The 19,913-nt window shown below is 39.7% G+C and overlaps 1 protein-coding gene across 1 annotated transcript in view; it reads left to right on the top strand.

The window, feature by feature from the left end:
• The window catches only part of LOC136857089 (phosphatidylserine lipase ABHD16A), a 238,201-nt gene that overhangs the window by 21,542 nt on the left and 196,746 nt on the right, over positions 1 to 19,913 (top strand). The window contains exon 6 of the mRNA XM_067135477.2: positions 16,256 to 16,373. Within this exon, the coding sequence (XP_066991578.2) occupies positions 16,256 to 16,373 (118 nt within the window). The remainder of the gene's footprint in view (positions 1 to 16,255; positions 16,374 to 19,913) is intronic.

The following is a 19,913-nucleotide window of genomic DNA, read 5'->3' as shown; positions in this document are numbered from 1 at the left end:
AATGGCTGTTGTGATGGTTGAAAATACCTTCCCGAGTGAAGCTACATTCGTCACTCCATATCACATTCTTTATAAAATGTTTGTTATCTTCAACTTGTTGCAAAAACTATTCACAGAACTGTACACATTGAATGCGGTCTTCTGGCCGCTGGTGTTGAGTTAACGTGTAATGATATGGATGCAGTTTTTCGTCGTGCAACACTTCAACAACCAGTGTTTGAAATACCTGGAACTGCCTTGCAATATCACGGGTACTTTGCCGAGGTGATTGGTGAACGGCTTCAAGAATGTTGTCCTCTGTTTGTGGAGTACGTGTAGTCCTTAGACGACCTCTGTTCACTACTTGTGGACGAAGATTACCGGTTTCCCGCAGGCGTTTCTCAAGGCGACAAAAAACATTCTTATTGGGATGGCGCCTTTGAGGGTACCGTGTTGCATACTCACGAGCAGCAGCAGAGGCTTGGTTATCGGATGCACCCAACACTAAAAGCATATCGACTTATTCGCTGTTTGTGTGCTCTGTCAGGAAGCCGCCTTACGTGCATTTGACAGGACCAGTTATGGTTGTGCACTGCGTGTTTCGTTGACTCGTGCGTTCAGTTGAATGGATCACACTGTCATGTGTTCGATTATTGTCATGTGACAACAGGGTGTCATGCTTCAAACGCAGTTATACGACGGGAACTAGTGACCTGACATCACACACACAAAAGAAAACCAAAACAACCTGACATAGATTCGAACCGTAGCTCCATGATGCATGTGGGTTTGATAACCCGGCCGTCTACTCAGTGAGCTCCAACGGCGGGTACGATAAAGCGGGATGATGCATGTTTTTTCTATTACATTCCGATGCACTGCAGCATGTGACACTGTCGCCAGCTTCTCATTTTCGACTTGAAAAACACCAGATCCGATTTGGCTATAGAAACTTTTGTCCTGCAATGGGATGAGGAATCGCATCTTGACCTCCAAGTACGGCAGTTTTTGTTCACGCTGTATATTCCATTTCAGAAGTGTATACATACTGCTGTGAAATTTCTAAGTAGAAACTTAACATTATCGCATGTGTTAGGCCCTGGATAAAACTCCCATGCTACCTAACCCAGACCAGTTTCTTTGCAGATCTAACTGAAGTTGAATCTCCTTTCTCATTGTACTCTTATTTTGTCTGTGAATGGAAAAGTAAAATTATTCTGAAATGCTATAGGTGAAAGAGTATGTGAAGGGTCCAGTTTGATTCAATTCCCGTCTGAACCAAGGATTTTAACTGTATGTGATTAATTCCTCGGGCTTGGGGACTGGCTGTTTGTGTTCATCATAATATACGTTCCTTGTTGACAACCCTGGTGCATGACTTGACAGGGCCTGCACCACACCCGAGCACTGCCATCTGCTTGAAACAACTGGAACTGTGACTCATCCGACAATGTAACCAGTTTTTCAGGGTCGAATTAACGTCACTTGCCCTAGTGAGACGCTGTGTCCAGTCACTGCAATGTTAATGAGGGCACTGTGCTGAGTCTTCTGCTCCTATATATCATAGATGCTAAAGAACACTGCGCTGAATATGCATCTGGGGCCTTTTGCATCAAATGTGATTTGAGTCATTGTGATTGGTCTGTTACCACGGACAATTCTAGTCAGATGCCACTCGTAACGATCGTACAGCAACCACGGTTGGCCACTGTTGTTGTCTCCTGTGGGTGGTAAGGCCACTTGTGTCTAGGGAATGTCGAGGTGCAGCCATCATCGGCTTTGCTCGCGACTGCTCGAGAAATCTCTGAGTTTTTAGCACCTCCTACCTATCATGGCGATTTCGCGCCACGTGTGGAGCAGGAGGAGGAGAAGAAGAAGAAGAAGCTTTGTTTTGCTGTCAGGCAATGTCGAGGTGCAGCCGATGCAGCTTTTCGTGAACGCAGCGCGTGGAGCCGCTCCCACGTTTTAAAGTATGAATTTCCTTCATTCTTAAGCAACAGTACAAATAAAATCTGTCCCTCCAGATGCCGTACATGTTTGTATAACTTAAAAGCCTAGAGTTTTAACTACGGTACTTCACTATATTTTTAAAGCGTTTTCAAGTCCCCGAAAAATAACCAGGCGGCAAGATTGAACAACGAACGTTACGTGTTTAAAACTGATAGAAATAATGAAACTAAATAATGATTTTTGCTTCTTTCTATTACGATAGTTGAATGTTAATACTGATAGTAATAATAAAACTCAATAAGGATTTCACTTTGTTCGAATCCTTGGCTGAATAGCCAGCGTTGTGTCCGTCGTTTCAGAAGGTCCCGGATCGAAGATTTTAATCCCGTCTAATTACTTCTGGCTCAGAGACTGGGTGTTAGTGTTTGTTCCACCACTTTTCTCTTAATATTCAGACAACACACTGAGCCTCCGTATCTCAGACGGCAGTGCGTCGGCCACTCACCGCTGGATAACGTGGTTCAAATCCCGATCACTCCATGAGGGATTTGTGCTAGACAAAGCGGAGGCGGGACAGTCATCTTTCATTCCGGCAACACTCTCCATTCTCATTTCATAGCATCTATCAGTCATTAATAAATCACTTTGGGAGTGGCGACCCCATCGTACTAATAGCCTATATGTGCTTCATTCATTGCACCCTTCACCCAGTCGATGACTGGAAAACAGGTTGTAGGTTTTTATTCAGACAACACACTGCACTTCCAACCACCGCAGAAACATGCAATAGTGATTACTAGACTTCGGAACTTTAGGTGTTAATACTTTTAGGCAGCTTCAATTGTACATATTTTAATAGGCTTCAATTAAAATACCATACTTATTTTGCTAAATTGATAATAACTCGTTACGGGGAAGTAAACAACTTTACTCACCTCTTTGCTGCAAACTTCACAGGAACAACTCCTGTAACCACTTTTTAATTAAAGACGAGTTGGAACCTGACACTTCCGGCATAATTCACACACTGAACAAACGGAAACACCGAAATATTCTCACAGAATGATTTTTTTTTTTTTTTTTTTTTCCCAGCAGGTCAGTGGATACTGTATCATCTCCTGCCTTGTAACAAAATGTGGGAGTGTTTGCTGCGGGACGTTCTTAAGGCATTTTGGGGAGTGTGGTTTACAGCTTCCCGATTTTAAAATTTTGTTTAGGATACTGAACACGAGTCAGCAAATATTTTATTTCCTCGGAATATACTGAAAGGCATTTTTAAATGATTTAGTGATTAAAAATCTAATTATAGCTATAGGTTTTAACGTCAATTCAGACATTTTTAAGCACAATAGACCACAGTTTCTAACTTTATAAATACATGAAATGTGCAAATACAACTTCATTTTAAGTCATTTCTTCAAGAACAAAATAGGTCTTTCTCTAAAATCCGAGGGCTGGTGATTACATCCCTCTGTATAGGGTTGGCATCAAGAAGGGCACCTGGCTATAAATTAGGGCCAAATCCAGTGCGAGACAGGTCACACCCCCGACTCCACATGTATGGGAAAAGCAGTAGGAGGAGGAGGAGAAGAAGAATATTTTATGTTTTATGTATTTTATTTTAAATTTTTCATCAAATAATATATTAACACAAAATTCTTAATATTCACAAACAGTAGGACAATAATAATAACTAATCAGTAGCTAACAAACAATTTTACCACTTAAAACAAAATATCAAGGACAACTTACATAAAGGCAATACTACCGTACAGTAATTGTGGATAAAACTGAAGACAGAGCATTTTTCAGAGATAATAAATTCAATATTGTCAAGAAAGACCCCACTAATACCATCCAAAAGAAGCTCAAATAAATAATCAAAAATTCTCAGTTTTTGTTAAATGAACAGCAGACAATGAAAATGATTAACATGTACACCAAACTACCAACTGCAAGAGCACTTCCTAAAATACACAAAATAAACATAGCGGTACCTATCAGGCCCATTATCAATTTTAGGAACAGCCCCGCTTACAGAATTTATATTTATTCAAAAATTTCTAAACATCATTTTGCAGTTACAAAGTTACAACCTCATTTTTCCATTTATTACCACGATATCACCAACATGCATTTCAACATACTGACAGCTGAAACTATCCAACCCATTGAAAGAAATCTCAATAATTATAGCAAATTGAGTAAAATCGAAATAATTATTTTATGACTCTCCTTAAATTTGCTATTGACAAGAAGTACTTTTCTTTTAAGAATACCATTTATAAACAGGACGGGGGCATTTTAGCCGATATTTATCTTGATAAAAAAAATTCTTACAGGTTGCTTTATGCTGCACCGACACAGATAGGTCTAATGGCGACAATGGGATAGGAAAGGGCTGTGAGTGGGAAGGAAACGGAAGAGTCCCAGCATTTGCCTGGTGTGAAAATGGGAAACTACGGATAAACATCTTCAGGGCTGCCGACAGTGGGGATCGAATCCACTATCTTCCGAATGCAAGCTCACAGCTGAGCGCCCCTAACCACAGGCCAACTTGCTCAGTCTTGATAATCTAGAGCACACTAAGGTTATTAACAAATTTCAAGGAATCGTTTTCTGGATGTTATGATATGTGGAAGACATTTTTTTCTATAACCGACCATCATTTCATCAAACAAGACATTTTGCGTAATCAATAGAACTCATTAGATCCGCATATTAAATTTATGCTTGAATCTCATTCGTTAAATATTTTGGATCTCTCAATCACTAGAAACATTAGTATAGAAAACTCACACAAACTTGCAACAAAAAGGACAAGATTCTCAACATACAGGTAACCAGGAATAAAAGCTGAATTTATAGTTTAATTTACAGAACCTTCAACATCCCTCTTTCAACTGCTAATTAAAAAAAATAACATTTAGAATATCACATTAATTAATGGCTATAACAAGCAATTTGTTAACAAAATAAAGTATGAATTGAAAAATAAATCCTCCTCAACCCTTGTTAGAAGACCCACAAACAAAAATAAATATCTCATTTCCACATACAACAATATTTTTTTCAGATAAACTTATTTAAAAAACAAAATTTGAAGATAGTGTTTAGAACTAATGCCCTGCCCCGCGGTGTATGAGTAGCGTGCCTGCCACTTAGCCGGAGGCCCTGGGTTCGATTTCCGGCCAGGCCAGGAATTTCACCTGGATCTGAGGGCTGGTTCGTGGTTCACTCAGCCTACGTGATTACAATTGAGGAGCCATCTGATGGTGCGATGGCGGCCCTGGTCTAGAAACCCAAGAATAATGACCGAGATGATCTGCAGGCCCTCAGGCTGAGCAGCGGTCGCTTGGTAGGCCATGGCCCTTCGGGGTTGTTGCACCATGGCAGGGGGGGTGGGGGGGGGGGGGTTCAGAACTAATAACACTAACTCTAACATTTTCTATAATATGCATACATGTCACTGCTAGCAACAAACATTTCAATTCAGGTATTTATAAGCATAAATGTCATAAAGTGATTCCAGCTACATACGCCAAACTGGCAGAAGTTACCAAATATGATATCAAGAGTACATCAATGCCAAGAAACATAATAGATTTTCCGTATTGGGCGAGCACATGGCACATTTTAATCATCAATTTACGACTACTGGAAAAAAAAAAGATCAATAATCGACTTTATGCCAAAGAAGTATTTTCATACATCTGGATCAAAGAAACCATCCCATTTATAATGCCAATGGTATTTCCGGGCAGCCCAACATTCCTTTCGAGGCTTTAATATTTATTTCCAACAATTACATATATGGTTCTTGGTGTGGGTTACTGTAGTCACATCCTAGTTCGTGAACCATGGGCAACGGCCGAGTGGCCTAGGAGTGGTCCTGAGAGTCGGGATACCAGATGCTATGGAATGGGAGTGGGCATCACGGACATTTTTTGAGTCGTGGCCCTGCTTGTGCTCAGGCGGCTAGGACTATACAATCCACCAGCAGTCCCTAACCCGTTAGAGGAGAGATCCTCACTTGGACTATGTGCAAGTAGGGTAGCATCCTGCTTCATGAATTTACCGAGCTCAGAACATTTTAAGCAAGCCTCGGACCTATGGGAGTAACGGAGTCCCATTCTCACTTGACAGGCGAGGGACTCCTTGGAAACAACTTGGTGAACGAAATGGAATCTGATGGGGAGCTATTAATATTAATGAGGCTTATGGAAGAAAGAAAGTAGAACAGGCTGAGTCAGCAAAGAAGATGCATCTGGATGTACTAGGAGTAAGTGATATTTGGGTAAGGGGAGATAACGAGGAAGAGATAGGAGATTATAAAGTGTACTTGACGGGTGTTAGAAAGGGAAGGGCAGAGTCTGGGGTAGGGCTCTTTATCAGGAATACCATTGCATGGAACATACTTTCTGTTAGGCACGTAAATGAGCGTATGATGTGAGTAGATTTGGCAGTTGGAGGAATTAGGGCGAGAATTGTCTCAGTGTATTCACCATGTGAGGGCGTTCAGATGAGGATGAAGTTGACAAGTTTTATGAAGCATTGAGTGACATCGTGATCAGGGTGAACAGCAAGGATAGGATAGTGCTAATGGGCGATTTCAATGCGAGAGTTGGAAACAGAACTGAAGGATACAAAAGGGTGATTGGTAAATGTGGGGAAGATATGGAAGCTAATGGGAACGGGAAGCGTTTGCTGGAATTCTGTGCTAGCATGGGTTTAGCAGTTACGAATACATTCTTCAAGCATAAGGCTATTCACCGCTACACATGCGAGGCTAGGGGTACCAGATCCATATTAGACTATATCTTAACCGACTTCGAATTCAGGAAGTCTGTTAGGAATGTACGGGTTTTTCAGGGATTTTTCAATGATCCACAGATCACTATCTGATCTGTAGTGAACTAAGTATCTCTAGGCCTAGGGTAGAGAAAGTGAAAACTGTCTGCAAACGAATAAGGGTAGAAAATCTCCAGGACGAGGAAATTAGAAGTACATGGATATGATTAGTGAGAAGATTTGAACAGTAGACAGTAAGCAGGTTCAGGATATAGAAAGAGAATGTGTGGCATACAGGGATGCTGTAGTAGAAACAGCAAGGGAATGCCTAGGTACGACTCTGTGTAAAGAGAGGAAAAAACAAACATCTTGGTGGAATGATGAAGTGAGAGCAGCTTGTAAGCGTAAAAATAAGGCTTAACAGAAAGGGCTCCAAACAAGGGCCGATCCAGATAGGGAATTGTACGTAGATGAAAGAATCAGAGCGAAACAAATAGTTGTTGAATCCAAAAAGAAGTCATGGGAAGATTTTGGTAATAACCTGGAAAGGCTAAGTCAAGCAGCAGGGAAACCTTTCTGAACAGTAATAAAGAATCTTAGGAAGGGAGGGGAAAAGGAAATGAACAGTGTTTTGAATAATTCAGGTGAACTCATAACAGATCCCAGGGAATCACTGGACAGGTAGAGGGAATATTTTGAAAATCTTCTCAATGTAAAAGGAAGTCTTCATGGTGATGTTGCGAACAACCAAGCTCATGGGGAGGAAGAAAATGATGGTGAAATTACGCTTGAGGAAATGGAAAGGATGGTAAATAAACTCCATTGTCGTAAAGCAGCAGGAATAGATGAACTTAAGACCTGAAATGGTGAAGTATAGCGGGAAGGCAGGGCTGAAATGGCTTCATAGAGTAGTAAGATTAGCATGGAGTGTTGGTAAGGTACCTTCAGATTGGACAAAAGCAGTAATTTCACCTATCTATAAGCAAGGAAACAGGAAGGATTGCAACAATTATCGAGGTATCTCATTGATTAGTATTCCAGGCAAAGTATTCACTGGCATCTTGGAAGGGAGGTTACTATTGGCTTTACGTCGCACCGACACAGATAGGTTTTATGGCGACGATGGGATAGGAAAGGCCTAGGAGTTGGAAGGAAGCAACCATGGCCTTAATTAAGGTACAGCCCCAGCATTTGCCTGGTGTGAAAATGGGAAACCACGGAAAACCATCTTCAGGGCTGCTGACAGTGGGATTCGAACCCACTATCTCCCGGATGCAAGCTCACAGCCGCGCACCTCTAACCGCACGGCCAACTCGCCCAGTTTTAAAAGGGAGGGTGCGATCAGTAGTTAGTTGAGAGGAAGTTGGATGAAAACCAGTGTGGTTTCAGACCACAGAGGGGCTGTCAGGATCAGATTTTCAGTATGCGCCAGGTAATTTCAAAATGTTAGGAGAGGAATAGACAGTTGTGTTTATGTTTCGTAGATCTAAGAGAAAGCATATGACACTTGTGTCTAGGAAATGTCGAGGTGCAGCCATAATCGGCCATGCTCGGGACTGCTTGAGGAATCTCGGCGTTTAGTACCTCCTACGTAGCAATGATCAGCACAGCACCTTCAACTTCAAAGGGGATAAAGTTTGAAATACAGTGACAATTATTTTCCACAAAAAAGCCCCATAAGGAAACTTCTTCCTCCTTGTCAAGGCCTACCGAGCGAACAACAGGCAATTAGTAAGATTCTCATCATCATCATCATCATCATCATCATCTTTTCCCTTTATCCAGCTGTAGCCGGGTAGGGGCAAATATGGTTTCTCTCCACCTTCTTCGATCTTTCCACCACTCCTCCTCCAACACTGTGTCCCAGTCCAGGTTTCTTTCTATAGATTCTATTAGAATAAAATTTATTGTAACCACCTACTCAATTGCAAATTGATTATAGGCTATAAGCCACGCATTTTTCCCAACTGTCGGCATCGCCATTGTTCGTGGATTCTACCTCTCCGCGCACACTGCCTGCTACGTGATATTGCGGCATGCCAATAGGTGGTTACAATAAATTTTATTCTAATAGAATCTTACTTATTGTTATCTTCAATATGGAACAAACATGAGATTAGTTACTTGTTACTTGCAACAGGCAATTGCTGCAAATTTGTTACTCCTCTAAGAAAAATGTGTTATAGGCCCTACTTCAGTACAATAAAATGTTTCATAGAAGCAATCCTAAAGACAACAGTTACAGTAGCAACTACTGTATGGGTGAATTGTGTACATATTTTCTGAACTGTGCAAATATTTTGTGAACGGTATAAATATTTTGTGAGTTGTGGTGGCAAAAGTACAGTATTCGTGAAAAGAACTTTGAAACTGATGAGCTAACGATGATAAACAGCAAGCACTGTTCAGCTTAAGGGGCCCAGAATTGTATTTATGTAAGTTCCATACTATTCTATTTGGTCTACAGTATATTATGTGCATATATAATATGATAGAATGTATTATCTCACTTGTGTCTAGGGAATGACAAGACCAATATAGGAATAACTGAAATATACTTATATAAATGACATTATCAAAAGAGAATATGTGACTATTAAAATGATTACCTAATTTCAAAAAGTAACAACAGTTTGCGTCCGCCTCTGTGGTGTAGTGGTTAGTGTGATTAGCTGCCACCCCCAGAGGCCCAGGTTCGATTCCCGGCTCTGCGACGAAATTTGAAAAGTGGTACGAGGCCTGGAACGGGGTCCACTCAGCCTCGGGAGGTCAACTGAGTAGAGATGGGTTCGATTCCCTCCTCAACCATCCTCGAAGTGGTTTTCCGTGGTTTCCCCACTTCTCCTCCAGGCAAATGCCGGGATGGTACCTAACTTAAGGCCACGGCCGCTTCCTCCCCTCTTTCTTCCAATCTTCCCATCCCCCGGCAAGGCCCCTGTTCAGCATAGCAGGTGAGACCGCCTGCGCGAGGTTCTGGTCACCCTCCCCAGTTGTATCCCTGACCCAGAGTCTGAAGCTCCAGGACACTGCCCTTGAGACGGTAGAGGTGGGATCCCTCGCTTAGTCTGAGGGAAAAACCGACCCTAGAGGGTAAACAGACTACGAACGAACAACAGTTTGCACTCGTGCTACTGGCCATTGAATAAGTGCTGCTGGCTTCACATGTGTCTTGGGAGCGAAGCGTGGAGCCGCTTGGAACGTCTAGCATGACAACTGACGTACGCAGTGTATAATTCATGCAACCGAAGAGAGCGGAGATGTTCTGAGTGGTTCCACACGCTGCGCTCCCAAAACACAAGTGAACTGATATGCTTTAGAAGAACAATAATACATTGCAAGAGCAACAGTTTTATCGCTGTCAGTGAATCGCCTTCCTGAACAAAGGACGAACAAAGTTTTTTTCACTTGACCCTTAAAAAAATCCTTTGAATATGAGCTGGAATGACCAAAGTACTTTATTAAGTCAGACTTTGTTTCCACTTTACTTTTCCCTAACCTGCACACCTCACCCTTCAATTTGGTGACAAGTGCATTCTTTCTGCAGATAGATTTTGGAGCCTTACACAACCTTTTCCTAATTATATTAAATTTAACTTCGTTATTAACACTTTTAGGACACCTTGCATTAGGAAGTCTGTCTGTTGGCTGCACCTGAGCAGTACTGGTGGAGATGTTCCATTATGTTCCACTTCTTCTTCTCTCTCCCTCCCTCTTGCGTGGACTCTCTCTTTTTCTTGATCCCAAAACACCTTTTACGCTGCTGCTGGGAAGATTTTGCTGGCACAGAATTGGGTTTCAGCCTAAAAAAAGGATTCATTGAAACAAAGTTAATATTCATATTAATTACACACATTGTTTTTTGAATAAGCCCATGCTGTAGTGCTATGAAATGCAAAACTGGTAGGCTATAATAATACAGCATATAAATTACAAGAATATGATGAACTGTCGTGAAATACCATTCAATTTCATAGTAGTTGTGTAACAGCCCAACATGTATTATTATATTATTAATTTTTGTGATTCATGGTATGGGTTACTGCAGTCACCTCCTAGTTCAAGAACCACGGGCAACGGCTGAGTGGCCTATAACATGGTCTTGAGACTCGAGATACCCTAACATTTTCAGAGTCATGGCCTGCTTTGTGCTCAGGTGGCTAGGACCCGTCAGGGGAGAGGTCCTCACTAGGACTATAAGTAAGGTAGCATCCTGCTTCACAGAATCGACTGAGCAAGCCTCGGACCTATGGAAGTAACGGAGTCCAGGATACAGGCGTACGATACAGAAAGAGAATGGGTGACATACAGTGACGCGGCAGTAAAAGCAGGAAGGGAATGCCTAGGAACAACCCTCTGTAAAGGTAGTAAAAAGCAAAATCTTGTCGGAATGACAAAGTGAGAGCAGTTTTCAGCATTCAGTCACCACGGGCCAAGTCCTCAGTGTATCTGCGCTCCATGCGGTAGAGCTTGTGATAGGTATCACACTCTTATCTGTCCTCAGAGAAAAGAATTGCTGACATGTTTCTGCTGCAACTAATATTTACTCGCCATTGTGAGTAGTGAAATGTTTGGTGCATTGATTATATATAATAATAATGAATTGAAAGATACTATACTGTAATATGCAAAATATTCATGTTCAAATTATGGTCATGTTATTCTAGTGTAACTTAAAGGATTTATGAAATGTAATTTAATCTTATGACCATTGACTGCAATAAAATACTATATCACTATTATTATTTAACTCGCAGAGGCATGCAGACTGAATGCTGAAGGGCATAACCGTCTGTAGCTATGTATGTATGCATGTAATATTCTTTTTCTCTATTTCAAGCAGTAAAGGGAAGTTCAAAGTTTTATATACAAGAACTATTTAACTTCATAAAGTATAAAGCTGAAAATTACAGGCCAGTCAGTTTGACATGCATTGCATGTAAACTTTGGGAAAGCATTCTTTCTGATTATATTAGACATGTTTGCAAAATTAAGAATTGGTTTGATAGAAAGGTTATTCCAATGAAACTCAACTTGTAAAATTCCAACAAGATACAGCAGATATCCTGGATTCTGGAGGTCAAATGGACAGTACTGCAATTGACCTATGTAAGGCATTTGATAGGGTAGATCATGGGGACTACTGGCAAATATAAGTGCAATTGGACTAGAAAAAAGAGTGACTGAATGGGTGGCTAAATTTCTAGAAAATAGAACTCAGATAATTAGAGTAGGCGAAGCTTTATCTGACCCTGTAATAATTAAGAGGGGAATAGCTTAAGGCAGTATTACTGGACCTTTATATTTTCTTATATATATCAATGATATGTGTAAAGAAGTGGAATCAGAGATAAGGCTTTTTGCAGATGATGTTATTCTGTACAGAGTAATAAATAACTGACAAGATTGTGAGCAACTGCAACGTGACCTTGATAGTGTTGTGAGATGGACAGCAGGCAATGGTATGATAATAAACGGGGTTAAAAGTCAGGTTGTGAGTTTCATAATTAGGAAAAGTCCTCTCACTTTTAATTACTGCATTGATGGGGTAAAAGTTCCTTTGGGGGATCATTGTAAGTACCTAGGTGTTAATATAAGGAATGATCTTCATTGGGGTAATCACATAAATATGATTGTAAATAAAGGGTACAATCTCTGCACATAGATAGGTATTTAGGGGTTGAAGTAGAAAGCATATAAGTCTCTGGTAAGACCCAAACTAGAGTATGGATCCAGTGTATGGGACCCTCACCAGGATTACTTGATTCAAGAACTGGAAAAAATCCAAAGAAAAGCAGCTCGATTTGTTCTGGGTGATTTCCGACAAAAGAGTAGTGTTACAAAAATGTTGCAATGTTTGGACTGGGAAAACTTGGGAGACTAAGTAGTATGTTACAAGTGATTAAAATCATGTTGGGTCCATAGTGAATCTCAGTTATGTTCCAAACTGTCAGTGGAAAGATGGCGTGGAATGACATTAGTACACAAATAAGTTTGAGTGGTGTCTTTAAAAGTAGGAAATATCACAATATGAGGATAAAGCTGAAATTCAAGAGGACAAATTGGGGCAAATATTCATTCAGAGGAAGGGGAGTTAGGGATTGGAATAACTTACCAAGGGAGATGTTCAATAAATTCCCAATTTCTTTGCAATAATTTAAGAAATTGCCAGGAAAACAACGAATAGGGAATCTTCCACTTGGGCAACTGCCCTAAATGCAGATCAGTAGTGACGGATTGATTGATTCATAACTTACCCCTGACTAAAGAGCTGAGGACTCCTAAAATCTGTGGATTGGAAGTGATCTCAACATATCTTGTATGAGCTATTTAAGTAGGTAGGTCCTTCTTTTTTGTAAATGTCATCCAAATCACTTCTCCTACATTTCATAACCCACAGATCACACCTACAACGAAAGAAAACAACAAATTAAAATCTAACCTACGAGTGCAACTTTTACACCATTGTCTACTTTCGATTTATGTAATTAATTCAAGATAAGAGTACTTGTTGATACCTAAATGTTAAACCTAATGTGATGTGTACACTAATATTTTACAATATTGGAATTTACTTACACTGTTTTACAGGACTTTGCTGCTCCAAGGCATTGTAGTTCTTGGATTATTGCAAGTTGTTGTTGATCTGTAGTGGATGCCTCGTGGATTATTAAATTACTGTCTGTAGATTCAACTGCACTGGAAGACTCTCTACTTGCTATGTTGCATATCAAATGGATGTGTTTACATGAGCTTGATTGCTAAATATGGACTGCTGGACAGCTGCAAGTGAATGTGTGGAGCCCAGTTCGCCAGTTCGTGAATTATACGGCAAACTCGGCGTAAAGACTTGTTAAGTTAACTATCACGAAACAAGCAACACTGAGATAGATTTGTAAAGTTATCTTCTCTCTACTTGCTATGTTACATATCAAATGGATGTGTTTACATGCGCTTGATTGCTGAATATGGACTGCTGGACAGCTGCAAGTGAATGTGTGGAGCCCAGTTCGCCAGTTCGTGAATTATACGGCAAAATCGGCGTAAAGACTTGTTAAGTTAACTATCACAAAACAAGCAATACTGAGATAGATTTGTAAAGTTATCTTTCACAAAACAAAACAAAGCTTCTTCTTCTTCTCCTTGCTACACACGTGGCGCGAAATCGCTAGGTAGGCGGTACTAAACGCCGAGATTCCCCGAGTAGTCCCGAGCATAGCCGATTATTAGCTGCACCTCGACATTCCCTAGACACAAGTGGTAAGGCCTGAAGTATATATTCCCTTTACACCATCGATTGAGGATTGTTAAATATCTGGACAATTTTGGCAATGGAATGTCCTATCTGTCTTATTAATATCATGCCTCATTGAAAAGCTGATAATTCTTGTTTCTTTACCATGACCAGCACAGATGGTTGTTACACTCACTCTCAAGATGTCATATGATAATTGATACAAGTGTTCTTCCAAGACTTCATGATTCTGTGGTTTTCCATTTTCAAACCAGGCAAATGCTGCAGCTGTACCTTAATTAAGGCCACGGCCACTACCTTCCGAATCCTAGACCTATCCTTCCATTGTCGAAAAACTTTTTGTTGTTAGTGCAGCATTAAACCACCAACAAGAAAACAAAACAAAAGAACCTATGTGGTGGCGTTGACTATTACCTTTATATACTACTATCCTATGACTTTTGGCATGACAGTGTATTTTTAGTAGCTGAGATGGTAGAGCACTGGCTTTCTGAGCTCAGTGTGACCATTTTGATCCCAAATTAGTCTGGTCGTATTTTAAAGCATTCAAATATACACCAGCCTCGTGTCATTAGATTTTCTGGTTAGAAAATAACTCTTGTGAGACAAATTTCCTTACCTCAGCCTCTCCGAAAACCGTAAAATTACTTAGTGGAACATAAGATCAGTAACATTAAATATATTTTTTTGTAATTTTTGACCACACAAAAATGTATAGATAAATTCTATTAAATTAAACTGACTTACTACACCCTCTATGAATAAATTACCCTGTTTGATTGCTTAGTAGAAATTATCATATTCTGTTGAGTGTAGTGAAGTTGAACTCTGTAAAATTATGACTCTGTAATGGATGTCAGCATTCAAGAATTTTAATAAATGTTCACTGGTAAACTGCAGAAGTTAAAATATTATTCTTAGTCATAATTGAGCATGAATTACCTTCTGGATATGTCTTGAGTATATGTGAATGAGTAAGAGTGTTTTACTAACTACTAAACTAATATATGTGTCTTTCATCCTTAACTTAGTGCAAGAAGGTACCTGAAAATGGAATATGAAAATTGATAAGCATTCTAGATGGCAACTCCATATTGAAGCAACAAGATAGCTAAGTGACTATATTAATGTATTGACAGAGAATTCCTTATAAGAATAACTCGTATAAAGCTCTTAATTGTGATACAAAGAGAAAATCAAAATCTATTCCTGTCTATAACAGTTGTGGTCCTCGGTTTCTATTGCTACTGATTGAGTTGGCTAAGTAGTTTGGGTCACATAGCCGTGAACTCGCATACAGGAGATAGTTGGTTCAAATCCCACTGTCAGCAGCCCTGAAGATGGTTTTCCATGGTTTCCTATTTTCACACCAGGCAAATGCTGGGGCTGTACCTTAATTAAGGGGTTGCTTCCTTCCTTACCCTAGCCCTTTCCTATGCCATCATCACCATAAGACCTATCTGAGCCAGTGTGATACTAAAACACGGAAAAAATAGAATTCTCTATCATATTACTTTTAGTGTACACTTATGTTGATCACAGAAAGCTGTAAGCCTTTTTCATCCTTTGATCAAGTTTTTTTTCCCCTTCATGGTGCATACTGTTGTTTTCTGTATTTTATATACAGGTTGCCAACACTTCAAATACATCACAGTATTCTTTATCCTGGTGACAAGTTTATCCCTACTCAGTCAGAGGTAACCAGTCTCCCCTAGATGCTAAAATCAACTACAAAGATGGTCACAGTGAATCTTTGAAACATCTGGAACTTATCTCTTGCCCAGCGGTCAAATGAGCAATTTCCATAACTGTTTTGTGATTTGAGATGCCTTGTATTTTCTTGGTCTGATCTGCATACTGATTTTGTGCATGATAGGCATTCAGAAGTTTCTGATTTGGAACATTCCTCTGAATTCATGTTGTTTGGGTGTTTCTTTATTTCTATAGCCTCTTTGGTTTTTCTTAGGAGATTTCAGGGCACAGCTTGTAAAATCTTAGTTTTATCAAACAAAAAGTTGTATGGTTTGTTTCAGAGGAATGCTTAGCTTCAGCTGAAATTTTGGTTCGTGGTGTGACAGATATACTTTTGATATCTGTCCTTTCAAAACCATCTGGTAATACCTTACCATGAATCAAATTGGCTATAATTTAAAACACACTAGTAAATAGCTTGACTGAAAGAGCAATGTGATTTTGCTATGACCTCACTCTCTGAGTAGAAAATATCTGTAATACTAGCTCAGTTATTTCGTGTCCATAAAGCTTTCTTTTGTGTGTTTTCAGTTCCTGCATTACTCCAAGGACGTGTGAAACTGATTGCTGAGCACAGAGGAAATAGATTTAAACTAAAGACACAAGACAGTAATGAGATTGATACAATGTTTGTGGACAACAGGGAGAGGTGAGTGCGCTGTTATATTTAAATTATGAACAGTTTTGTTTACATGCTTGTTGATATTCCACTACCATTGTCAAACTACTACTACTACTACTACTACTACTACTACTACTACTACTACTACTACTACTACTACTACTACTACTTTTTCAGTATTAGTCCTGCTGTGGCTTGCGGGGTCACTGATGCGGGTCCGTCTCCGCCATTCATTTCTGTTGAATACTAGGTCCTTCTAGAACTGTATTTCTTTGAGATACCATTGTCTAACTGTTACAAGATAATACAGAAATGAAAAATGACTTGATAGGGATGCAAGTCACACATACTATTGCAGAATATGATAGCACAAGAAAATTCCAGTGAGAAATAAAGCCACAGAATAGTTTGAAAGAGTTATCTCATTGCACGTGTGTGCAGTAAATCATGCAGAGGCATGCCGTCTTTTATAGTTAATCATTTGTCAAAGACAGTGGTAAGGGATGGGATGTGCACGAGTTGTCACAAGAGACACCATGTGCTAACAATAGTTCAAGCAAATGCTACAGTTCAATCAGTCACTACTGATCTGCATTTAGGGCAGTCACCCAGGTGGCAGATTCCCTATCTGTTGTTTTCCTAGCCTTTTCTTGAATGACTTCAAAGAAAGTGGAAATTTATTGAACATCTCCCGTGGTAAGTTATCCCAATCCCTAACCCCCCTTCCTATAAATTAATATTTGCCCCAATTTGTCCTCTTGAATTCCAACTTTATCTTATTGTGATCTTTCCTACTTTTAAAAGCTTATTCGTCTACTGTCAATCCTCACCATCTCTCCACTGACAGCTCAGAACATACCACTTAGTTGAGTAACTTGTCTTCTTTCTGCCAAGTCTTCCTAGCCCAAACTTTGCAACATTTTTGTAATGCTACTCTTATGTCGGAAATCACCCAGAACAAATCGAGCTGCTATTCTTTGGATTTTTTCCAGTATTTGAATCAAGTAATCCTGGTGAGGGTCCAATACACTGGAACCATACTCTATTTGGGGTCTTACCAGAGACTTGAATGCACTCTCCTTTATATCCATACTACAACCCATAAACACCCTCATAACCACATGCAGAGATCTGTACCCTTTATTTACAATCCCATTTGTGGTTACCCCAATGAAGATCTTTCCTTATATCAAAATCAAAATCTCTTTATTTGCAAATGAGGTGTCTACCTCGGTGGCAAATGGTACACTAAAATACATTATTGTCAAGCACTAAATTTTAAATTAACAAGAGACGAAAATTTTCCTAGAATACAATATTATACAATTTACGCTAATAATTTGTTCTATTAAACACATACATCATCCTTAATAAATTTATATTGTTTACAAAATTCTACTTATAATATCTTACAAACATAGTCAACTCATATACAGTATGTGAAATTACTTCTGATAATAATATACAACTGGTATAAGATTAAAATTAACATTGAATTTATTTACATATTTATATTTTACCCATTTTGGAACATAAGTAACATAACGACCTGCTGTGTCTTAACCAGAGCCCCTTTTGCCACCACTTTTCAGAGTTCCTGAAGGGCCTTCACAGCTACCGTAGCGGTCCCAGGGCCCTCGAAGTCCCCACTGTACTTCACCCCTACAGGCAGTCCCCTACTTGGGCTGTCCAAACTCCATAGACCAGGGGATGGAATTAATTTAATCACACACATTTTTTATTTACAATATCCTGCACTGGTCGAATGCCCTCTAACATTTCATTTATTTTCTCTGTTGTTGTTTATTCTCTTCTTGAATATCTGTACAGATTTTGGAAAAGGATCAAACACTACCCCTGGTAAACTGTTCCACTCCTTCACACCCTTCCCAATGAATGAAAATTTACCCCAATCGCTTTTGCTAAAATTCCTTCTAATTTTGTACTTGTGGTCAGTTCTACCAATATAATTATTTTCCAACTGAAGCCTCTCACGGATATCTCTCCATGCTTCTTCTCCTGTATAGGCTCTATATAATCCTATAAGTCTAGTTTTCTCCCTTCTCTTACTTAAAGGTTCCCAACCAAGTTCCTTTAGCATTTCTGATACACTACTCTTTCTCCTAAAATCCCCTGTTACAAACCTTGCTGCTTTCCTCTGCACACCATCTAGTTCTTTTATTAGGTACCCACCTGGGTACTTACAGTGATCCCCAGAAGGAACTTTCACCCCATCAATGCAGTAATTGAAACTAGGAAGACTTTTCCTATTTGTGAAACTCACAACCTGACTTTTAGCCCCGTTTATTGCCATACCATTGCCTGCTGTCCATCTCACAACATTATTGAGGTTATTTTGCAGTTGTTCACAAACTTGTAACTTATTCATTACTTTATACCAAATATCATCCGCAAGGAGCCTTATCTCTGATTCCACTCCTTTACTCATATCATTTATTTATATAATAAGAAAACATAAAGGTCCAATAATACTGCCTTGAGGAATTCCCCTCTTAATTATTACAGGGTCAGATAAAGCTTCACCTACTCTAATTCTCTCTGAGATACCGAGCGAGTTGGCCGTGCGCGTAGAGGCGCGCAGCTGTGAGCTTGCATCCGGGAGATAGTAGGTTCGAATCCCACTATCGGCAGCCCTGAAAATGGTTTTCCGCGGTTTCCCATTTTCACACCAGGCAAATGCTGGGGCTGTACCTTAATTAAGGCCACGGCCGCTTCCTTCCAACTCCTAGGCCTTTCCTATCCCATCGTCGCCATAAGACCTATCTGTGTCGGCGCGACGTAAAACCCCTAGCAAAAAAAAATTCTCTGAGATCTATTTTCTAGAAGTATATCAACCCATTCACTCTTTTGTCTAGTCCATTTGTACTCATTTTTGCCAGTATTCTCCCACGATCTACCCTATTAAATGCCTTAGACAGGTCAATCTTGATACAGCGCATTTGACTTCCTGAATCCAAGATATCTGCTATATCTTGCTGGAATCCTACAAGTTGAGCTTGAGTGGAACAACTTTTCCTAAAACCGAACTGCCTTCTATCGAACCAGTTATTAATTTTGCAAACATGTCTAATATAATCAGAAAGAGTGTAGGAGTGTAGAGGGATGTAGGACTCGTACCAAAAAGGCTTAATAAGAGGGTTACACAAGACAAGAAATTGTACAGAAAAACTAAAGTTGATGAATTTGGGACTTACCTTAAATCACAATTCAGTTGTTGGATAAGTGAAGGGAGTAACGTGGATACACTTTGGGCTAAATTTAAAGGAATTATTTGGGAAGGAGAGAAGAGATTTGTACCTGTTAAGAAGGGTAAAATGACCTCAGACCCTGTTTATTATACAAGGGAAATAAGAAAATTAAAAAGAAAATGTAGAATAGTAAACAGGAAAATCAAAGAGGGTAGGGAGAGTAGAGAAACTAGAAAACAGCTAATGAGAGAACTGAATAGAGTGAAAAAGGAAGCAAAAGAGAATTATATGAATGGCATACTTCAAGAGGGTAATGACCACAAAGGGAAATGGAAAAAGCTGTATTCATATATCAGGA

This window comes from Anabrus simplex, chromosome 1 (genome assembly GCF_040414725.1).
Source record: "Anabrus simplex isolate iqAnaSimp1 chromosome 1, ASM4041472v1, whole genome shotgun sequence".
Taxonomy (NCBI): domain Eukaryota; kingdom Metazoa; phylum Arthropoda; class Insecta; order Orthoptera; family Tettigoniidae; genus Anabrus; species Anabrus simplex.
Note: the sequence above shows the minus strand (reverse complement) of the source record. Positions and strands in the feature narration are given on the sequence as shown.